The sequence below is a fragment of the Tupaia chinensis genome, unplaced genomic scaffold, assembly GCF_000334495.1.
Source record: "Tupaia chinensis unplaced genomic scaffold, TupChi_1.0 Scaffold144529_1, whole genome shotgun sequence".
NCBI classification, from domain to species: domain Eukaryota; kingdom Metazoa; phylum Chordata; class Mammalia; order Scandentia; family Tupaiidae; genus Tupaia; species Tupaia belangeri.
The window spans coordinates 178,492-188,650 of NW_006204388.1; the positions used below are offsets into that span (position 1 = coordinate 178,492).

At 34.6% G+C, this 10,159-nt stretch overlaps 1 protein-coding gene across 1 annotated transcript in view; it reads left to right on the forward strand.

The window, feature by feature from the left end:
• NEGR1 (neuronal growth regulator 1) overlaps nucleotides 1-10,159 on the forward strand; it is a gene marked incomplete at its 5' end in the record, with an annotated part of 564,097 nt that overhangs the window by 171,813 nt on the left and 382,125 nt on the right. The window contains one exon of the mRNA XM_006167158.2: nucleotides 8,121-8,246. Within this exon, the coding sequence (XP_006167220.1) occupies nucleotides 8,121-8,246 (126 nt within the window). The remainder of the gene's footprint in view (nucleotides 1-8,120; nucleotides 8,247-10,159) is intronic.

Here is a 10,159-nt window from a genome sequence, read left to right on the forward strand (position 1 = left end):
CACAGTGGCCCTACACCAAAAACCCCCAAAAAAAAAAAAAAAAAAAAACCTGCTCAACAATCCTGCTCAAATTTTGTCTGTTTCAAAAAGCTTTACTTAGTGCTGGTATCCCCTAGCTCTGACTTTATAGGAAGAGTTAAATTTATAACTCTGTGTTCTCCAAACCTCTGGGGGTATCTCTTGGTAGGATTTAGAACTCTGTATTATAATTAGTAATGTTATGTCTTCCTAACTTTTTTTAAAAGGTTTTTGCCATAGGTTGTGTGTGCTTGCTGGAGAGAGACAGAGAAAGACAGTGAGAGGGAAAGTGAGAAATCACCCCTGGGGTGGTGATGGTGTGTGGGGGGTGGGGAGGGAGGAACGGCCATGCCACAACCTCTTTTTCACCATTCTCCTTTCAGAATTTTGAACACATATGTGCATGCGCCTAGTGTGATTTTCAAGTCACTAAGTCCGGGACTACAACCACAGTCAGCCATATGGGAATCCAGCAGTTTATCCACAACGCCACTTTCTAACTCTTTAGACATAGACTCCTTAAGATTAATTTTCCTGATAAAATTTGTGCCCGATAAATGTCCCTTGAACAAATAAAGGCATGGATGCATTAAAATTAGGTCATTGCCCATTTGGTCATTTTTTTTTTATAGTTGACCCCCTGAAGGACAAAATAGATTAAGAAAAACATATGCATAGGTTTTCTAAATGAGAAAAAACACTAAGGTAAGCTACACAATTCAAAGTTTATACATTTTCTCAATCATGTTCCTTGACCCTACATTGTTCTGACATGTTTCATCAGTAGGTAATTCACAAATCTGGCCAGTTTGCATTTACAACTCTTGCTTGGGTATTTTTTCCTCTTATCGCTATCTCAGAGTGATGTGATGAGGGGAGCCATAGAAATCTCTAAAATGTAATAAACCATAAAAAGTCAGTAATAGTCTGTCAGCAGACAAAACAGTGTTACTGATTGGGCAGATGCAGGCCACGAAACCATCAAGTACCCACAAGCAAACCTATTAAAAAAAAAAAAAAAGAATGAATTTCTTCTCTTGATTTGAGAGCAGCACCTTTTCCAGGAGGTTTGTTATGTAACGTAGATCTGCTTTCACTTTCTGGGACCTGGCCAAGTCTGAAAAGGGAAGTGCCAGCACATTGAAAGGAAGAATGTGCTTTTGATATTGCCAGCCATTACCAGATATGGGAGTGCAAAAAAAAAGCCAGTTCGCCCAAGATTTATAGTTATGTCTAGCTTGTTGACTCAAGCAGTTTGGAAAAGCTTCAGAAATATAGTTTATTCGAACTAACCCAGACTCCAAGTCTGTGGAGGGGGAAAAAAAAAAAAACTGGTAGAAATAATATGCACATACCATTACAGTCAAATCCTTTGACTCTAAATTTACATAGTCTCTGACATAAAAAAAAATATTCTAACTAACATGCATACTACTGCTTAAGGTGTGACAGTCCATTCGGTTGAAAAGAAATTTATATGATTATTGCCCAATTATTTCTCTGGGTTTGCATGGAAAAAACTATAGCAAGCAATGGGATGGGAAAATAGTGTGTTTTTAAATAAATTAAAAGGAATATTTAATTTCCAAACTCGGGAGTCTATTAAAAAAATCACACAGAACCATTGGAACTATAATTACATTTTCATCATTAGTCCTTATGTTATGGCATCTTTGAAATAGTTCAAAATTTTATGAGAAATCTTCACTGAGAAGTCGAAGTGCTAGTACATGAAAAAACAATAAGCGAATTAAAAATATATATATTCCATACGTGCTAGGTGCTTTTCTGGTGATATGCTGCTGAATAAAACAAAGATTCCTTTACGAGACCTCTATTTATGTTCTATGATGAGAAGGCAGATAATAAAAAAGTACAGAAATAAATGCCAATGACAAGGACAGATTGTGAATACTATAACAAAGAAACTACAAGAAGGTTGGAAAGGGATAGAGAGTTATGGGTACGAATGATTACTTCACAAGATACAGACTGTCTTGGTCCATTCAGGCTGCAATAATAAGACATTATGGACTTGATGATTTATAAACAATAGGAAATAATTTCTCACAGTTCAGGAAGCTCATAAGTCCAAGGTCAAGGTGCTAGCAGATCCCATGCTGGTTACAGCCAGTTTTCTCATTGACGTTGAGTTCTCACTGAATCATCACGAGTTGGAAGGAGTTAGCTAGCTCATTGGTATCTTATTATAAAGCCACTAATCACACTCATGATCTAATCACTTCTCAGTATGATCAGCTTAGGAGTCAGGATTTCAACACACGGATTTGCGGAGAGAGGACACTAACATTCAGCCCACAGCACATACAGAAAAATCTACCTTACTTTAAGGTGATAAAATCATCAGTGACAGTAGTTTGAGATCAAATTTTGATCTTTAAGCATTCACTCAGAAATTTACACTTCATTGATAGTTTTTTGTGGTAAGATTTTGGGGTAGGAGAGGTCACAGTGGGGAGAGGTGAGTTGAGCAGGACAATAAAGAGATGGAGTCATTTCTATTTTTATTTCTTGTTTGTCCTAGTGGACATGTTTGGAGATCAGATCTAGTGATTATGTACATGATTCACATAGATACATTAAAACCTCTGAAGGTTTTAGTAATGAGCCTGTAACTTCAGAGAATGCCTGGGAGGACACTCAGTGCTTTGGCTGATAAAACACTGTTTTGATTTTACACCCGAACTGAGGAAGCAGGTGGTTCTGTGCTTGGAATATTGTGGACAAATAAATGCTGAATTGATGCTCTTCTATAATCTCTGAGTGTTTGTGGTCTAGATTAATAAATACTCCATCCATCTTTAGACTCTGGAAGCCTAAAGAAAGTTCCCAAAAGGATTTGTATGTGCTGTGGTCTTTCATGGACTCTTACAGCTTAAGAGCTCAATGGGGCATTTAATTGATTCTAGTGAGACAGTACAACTGCCCAGATCCAAATAGCCCATGTCTTGTATTTACAGTTAACTGCCAAATACATCCTGAAAGGGTTTTTATTATCATGTGTGACTCAACCTCACAGGCATGCAACTTAGTGTAGGAGCAGACTGTTAAATTTATTATTTCTAAAAATCATCTACATAGACTTTCAATAAAATAAGACTGTGCTTATATGATTCGTATGATATATAGAATAGTCCCACCCTTACATTGGCTTCTCAAATGATTAATGATTGTGCTCCAGACAACATGATGAATTATTGGAATAAATTAAAGTTAAATCTGTGAAGACTGCTCATTAAAGAAACAAAATACTTATTCCTATAGATGAGTAAACACGTACATATTAAAAGAGGAAAAAACATGCAGCTACTCACAGACTCAGTTGCTCATTGTCATAAAAATGATGAGGAATAATCACAAGTGGCTAGGTGGGTGAAAATCACCAGTATCTTTGGGTAAGTGTTCTCAAGTTTTCTTTACTGATGCTGCTACAGATAGAGGAAAGGAGATTGTGGCAGTTTAGATTGCCTGATTTTTTGGTGGAAGTGAAAACAAAGAAGAGATTGAAATTATTTTTAGAGAATCTAAATCTATTGATGTATCTAAATATGCATCAACTCCTCACTGTGGAACCAATTAATAAGAGTTGAAGAATGAGGGTTTAGTAGCTAAATTTGAGGCTAGGGAATAATGAAAGGCAAAGCAGGTTATGAATTGGAGAGTCTAAGAGTGATTCTTTTAAATATATATTGGGGTTTTTAAAAACATTTCATCCGAATTTAACTTCTAAATTCACTCCCAATCTCTGTTGCTTAGAAGGATTCCAAAGTTCTGCGGTTTCTCTGATGATGCTTAGCTATGAATTATGAACACACTTATAAAATCTTATATATCCCCAATTAGTCTCACTAGGAAAGAGATATCTATAATTTAGTATGAAATCTAGAGCCTCTACCTTTCTTTGTTCTCATTTATGTTGTCATGATGATGCCAGTGATGATGTTAGAAGGGCACTGGACTCCCACATGGCTAACCATGATTTGAGTCCCAGACCTGCAGCTTGCTCTCTCACTTTTCCTCTCTTTTTTCCTCTGTCCCTCTCTGGTCAAATTTGAATAAATAGATAGATAAAAGTTAAATAAAAAATAATTATCTTTAAAAAAAGAATAATTTTTTATATATTAAACAAGTTTACATTTAGGTAGATAGCATTGATTGCTCTATGTCATTAATGCTCAAATACTGTGCGTGGCAACCCAAAATACTTCTTAAAATCTCTAATTATTTAATAGCTTAAAACTGTTGAATTTATTGAACATATCTACCAATTTTATATACATCGTCTTTAAGTATTTAGAAAAAGATTTGAGAGAGTTCGAAATAAGGTACACAGCAAAGAAACATACATCCAGAATAATAAATTAGTCTCTCATTTTCTGTTTTTTCTATGCAAGTGCTTCAGATGCTGGACATATTTCAAGACATAACAAACATTAAGAAAGTTTGAAAATTCTTCTCATGCTTCATGCATCATTTATATACCAGAAACAAAGGTCTTCATAAGCCTGAGATACCATTCTTTCCTGTACCTGCATCCAGGGTCAAAGCATCTCTTCTTTCTCATTTCCCCTTAGCTGATGCTCCCTGGGAACATCCCAAACCTTTTCCCAAGACAGTACTTTATTCTGGTAAAAATCATGTTCATCCTTCACTTGACCAATTCTCTATACCTCCATATCTGTTGTCCTAGATTGAGATTTTTAACCATTTTCTATTATAAATAAGACTGCACCAAATAACTTTGTGCATAAACTTGATTAGCTATAAAAAGAAACCAACACAAAACTGCTTACATGAACCCAGAAGGTGTAGCTATTGGACATGTGTTATTCACATAAAATAGAAAAGGAAAATGTAGACTATTTGGATCTTCTTATTTAGGTTACCTATCTACTTTTTTCTTAAGTTTCTTGAGGGCAAGGATTATTTCTGGAAATTTATGCATGTCCTTTGAGTCCAGAGTTATTCTCTCCATAACACTCAGTAAAAGTTGAATGTTTTGAACTTAAGATGCAATGGCTTTTTCAATATGTGAACATTTTGAAATGATCACCTTGTATGCTAAATAATGTGATTGAATGCATTAAAACATGTAAAAAAAAAAAGAAAGAAAATATAAAATAAAAATTAAAAAAAAGATGCAATGGCTTTAAATATGCAGCAAAACAACACCTGTTTTTTGCGTCCACAAGCCATGGTACACATGAAGGATTTCATTGGCTCCCTTAACACACACAACATCTGCTGGCAACAGGTGATGCATTCTGGGGAGAAAAGCCTTGCCAGAGGGAGCTTCTCTTACTAACATCCTCTTTCCAGATGTTTCTTCCCTGGAGCATATCCTGAATTATGAGGCCCTGTGAGGCAATCACAATCACTGAGATGACACACCACACCTGGAACTCACCATTCTTTTTTTACCCCACAATTTCCTGTAGTTAATTGTCAAATCTAGTTTATTGCTAAGACTTGATTGTTTCACTATGTAGTCAAATCCTGGTGCTTAATATTAGTTTATCATAACGTTACCACCTCATCTATAAGTATATGTGTAAAATAGCAATTAAACTGTTTTATGATCAGAAAGAATTGACAAAAAATGTAATTTAGAGGATAGAATGAATATTTTATGGCATCCTGTCATTTCTCTTAAATATGCAGACTTCTGTCCACCCTTTAATCAGTAATTTATTTGAAATATATAACTAAAATAGCCAGACTAGACTACGAGCTCTGCGTACTATCTTCTATATAAAAGAGACTATAACTATATAACTTTCCTTTTTTTTTAATAGTGGGCATTGGTATGTAGGCACATACGTGTGTGTGTGTATGTATGTTTTATATATTGAGTCATTGAAAAAAATCATGTGCATTTTTGCATAGAAAAATACATCATGACTTTTCTGACAACCCAGTATACATCCATATGTATTTCATAATTTACTATGTTAAACCTATACCTACATCTAAATATCCACATATTTTCATTTATTATTGTAACTAATTTTATTAACTCTCCTATTCATCAGTATATCTTGAATTTTTTTTTCTGCTCTCCTTTGAGGGTAGTTTAATGTTTTTAATTTCTCTTCTATTTCATTTAAACTAAAAATATATGTTCTGTTTGGGTTTTATTTTTTTTCTTTTGCCTGTGAGGAGCTCACTGAAGAGTTTAATGATGATATGTTTTAAATTATAATTAAACTATGCCATTTAGAAACAGTTATAACGGTATATCATTCAGAAACAAGCCGTTATTCAATCATATCAACAGTTACATATAGCACAATTCTTTGTATTTATAATCATATCATCTTTGATTTTCTTGTAGCAGAATTTTGGCTCCATTAAAAGAAAATCAAATTAAATATTCAAAGTATGGGTAATTTAGTTTATCCTCACAATGGATTTTAGTTACTGGCTTTGAAAATGACTGAAACATCTCTTGCCTGAAGAAATCCTAAAAATGGAGAAGTTAAAAGGATTCCAGTAAAAAATATTTTATTTTTCTTATAAATACCAATATGTCTAGTCATTTTTATTTGGATTTTTTAATTTAGATTTAATTACATCAACATGTTGTAATTTTTATAAAGTAAATCAAATTTATTGATGACAAGTCAGTCACACACCCTACCAAAGCGATAAAGTTCTGAAAATAATTTTAAAACATGGAAAAAGGCTCGTACTGAAATTAAATTTAGATGCTATGTATGTTGTATAGCACATAATATCTAACCTTGATGCCTGGCACTTTTCTAAGTTCTTTAACATATATTGATGTATTTGATTGCCACAGCAGTTACAGAATTTGTACTGTTATTGTCTCCAGCATTCAGATGAAGATACTGAGACTGTGAAAGATTAAGTAACTTTCCTAGATAACCCAGATAGCAAGTAGAAAACTCATGATTTATACTCATGCCATTCGAGGGTTAAATGAGATCATTTGATTTTCCAGAGAATATAAAACTTAATCATGATTTTTCTATCTAACATTTGTCAACGCGTATTTCATGATCAAATTCTGGGATAAAAGCTTCCATAGTCGAATACATCAGAGAAAACACAATATAATACTTTTTTCCTTCATTCTTACAGATTTAAAGTTCAAAAGGTTCTGAGTAGTTCTAAAGTGAGTCTGCTTCAACCAGAGTTTTCTAGTGGTCACTGACAAGAAAACTCTTATTAACCCAGTCTTTAGAATTTGTGTTTTTATGGGACCAGTCTATGGTGTAACGTGTAATAGTTATGTTGCTGGACTCCCATGTAGCTAACTGCAGTTCAAGTCCCAGACCTGGTGGCTTATAACTCATGCTGTGTGTGTGTGTGTGTGTGTGTGTGTGTGTATGCGTATGCCCAAAATCCCGACAGGAGAATGGAGAAGGGCATGCAGCATGGCCCTCCCCCATGGAGGTTGATTTCTTGTTTTCTGTCTCTCTGCTCTCTCTGTCCCTGCAGTGAGTACATGTACCTATAGCAAAAATCTTTCTAAAAAAAAAAAATAGTTTGTGTTCCTTAGAATGCATGTTAAGAACTCCCTCCCAGTGCTGAATAAGTCTATCCCTACTGTTTGGCAGATGGAAATTTAAGCTTAAAGTACCTTTGTAATTCTCAACGCTCACCTCCAAATTCTGTACTTGTCCTGACTTTTAAATCAGCATGACGGCATAATGGTTCTATTTTAGGTTTCTTTAAGATTTCCACTTCTATTTAACCATGAAGAAAACTATCACTGCGATGAAGATACATGGCTAGAAAAACATACTGATTATAATCTGGTTTACTTAATACAAATCATTTACAATAGATATTTAATGCACTCAGTATTCAAGCTTTTTGAATATTCAATCTATCCAAAGTATTTAATATCTAAAACTTAAAAGAAATAAAAACAACTAACAAACAAAAAACACTTTGAGTGTTGAGTTTCTAGAGAATCCATCTTAGGTGATGACCAAAGACTCTAAATATATTTCATTACCATACCTTTTTTGCATGATATCATGGATTTAATCATATTTAGCTCAACAAAATTTTATATATTTTTCTGACCATTGCATGTCTTGCCATTTCAGTTCCTCCGAAGATATATGATATTTCAAATGATATGATCATCAATGAAGGAACCAACGTCACCCTTACTTGCTTGGCCACTGGGAAACCAGAGCCTTCCATTTCTTGGCGACACATCTCCCCATCAGGTAAAGTAGGACTATATTAGTGTTATTTGTGCTGTTCATTCTTCTCAAGTAGGAGGAATATATTAGTGTTATTTGTGCTGTTCATTCTTCTCCTGTAATTTCAGAACTTCAGAATCATTTATTTAATTTTTAAATGGTTTTTATGACGTAGGCAGGATGCTTATTTTTATACTTACCCTTTAATTCTGAAAGCACTGTAGATCATGAGATTTACATGTCAGAACCTAGAATAGAACCTATGCCCCCTGATTGCTAGTGGAGGTTTTTTTCATCTTAGTATACTAGATAATCACAAGTCAACAGTTCAAATGAAAATTTCGCAAGAGAAATAGCTTCGTTTAAATGTGTAAGAGCTTTATGCTATCGGTATTCACATGTTAATAGGCCAGCATGAACTGTTAAAGTAATCAGGGAGGAATGAAATTAATCAAATTATGGGTCTGCTAGGTCTAATTTCAAAGCACAAATCAGAATGAAAGATTTTGGAGTTAGAATTAAATTTTAACTGATGAGGGATCTAAAAACCCAAGAGTTTCAGTAACTTGTACAAGATTACTTAACTAGGTGAAATTAAGGAATGAAACGTGTATGGATTTTTAGTGCTTCTGCTACAGCACACATTCAAAGAGCTTAAGCCGATTTAGAGGTTGCCAGTCATCACCATCAAAGGTATATTCTCTGCCACAGGCCACAGCTCTGACCAAATCTAGTCTTTTAACATTTCAAGTTTGAAATAAGAGTGGCCCTTTATGAATAGGACCCCCCACTTTATTTCAGGTTAAGGAATTTTTTTTTTTTGGAGAGGTTTTTGCTATAGGGTGTGTGCGCTCGCCAGACAGAGAGACAGAAAGCGAGAAATCACTCCCCAGGGGGGGATGGCCACACCACAATCCCTTCTCCTCCATTCTCCTCTCGGGATCTTGGGCACGCAAGCACACGCGCCCGGCTTGAGTTTTAAGCCACCGGGTCTGTGACGCGAACCGCAGTTGACTACATGGGAGTCCAGCGACATAGCCATTACGCTAACTGCTGGTTCCCAGATTAAGAAAATTTGATTTGATTTGTTTTAGCATTTTGGTGGAAATAATTCCAAGAGACTAGTGCAATATAATTGCTTTTGAAGAAAGCAGACACCTTTCATATAGCCATGGAAAGTGTACAATTGAAACATCTATTTTATCTGCTAATACATTCTTTAATGTTACTTATCCTTAAGTGTCTTTCAGTTTTCTCATTTATGCAGTGAGTCTAATGAGACTTGCCCCCATCACTTGCATAGTATTACTATTAATGTGAGAGAAAATCAATATAACAACAGTATACACTTATATAACATGCATCATGGCCTCAATAATATTTTTGAAGTATGAATGTGCTTTGACTGCCAACACCTCACTCTCTAGAACTGCTGTGAAATTAGAAAACCAGTACGTGAGCACTGAATTAATGGCGGAACTCTTTGTGGGTGCGTTAGTGAAACAAATTCAGAACTAGATGCTAGGTGAATGAGTTCCTAAACTGACTTCTTTATTCATTAATTCAACCAAACCTTGTGCAAATATCTTTGCCTCAGTTACCCTCAGCTAGTTTCCTACTTTCCAAAGATTGCATGATAATAATCCCTGGCTATTATGAGACTCAAGATAATAGGAGTAAATGTGTTTTTAAAAATATAAGGTAATATGCAAATTTAAAACTGATTATTAATCATTTTTCTAAGGATTTAAATCTGATATGGCAATGTAATTTTTTTAATAAGAACTAAGAACATAATCTCCATCTTCATATAATTTAAGATTAATATTTTGGACTTAACTCTCCTGCTTTGCAGTGCTTGTTATTATGCATATTCGTCTTTTTTAAGCGTACGTTTTTATCCAACGTACATTTTAGTTTAATTAAATAGCAGGAAT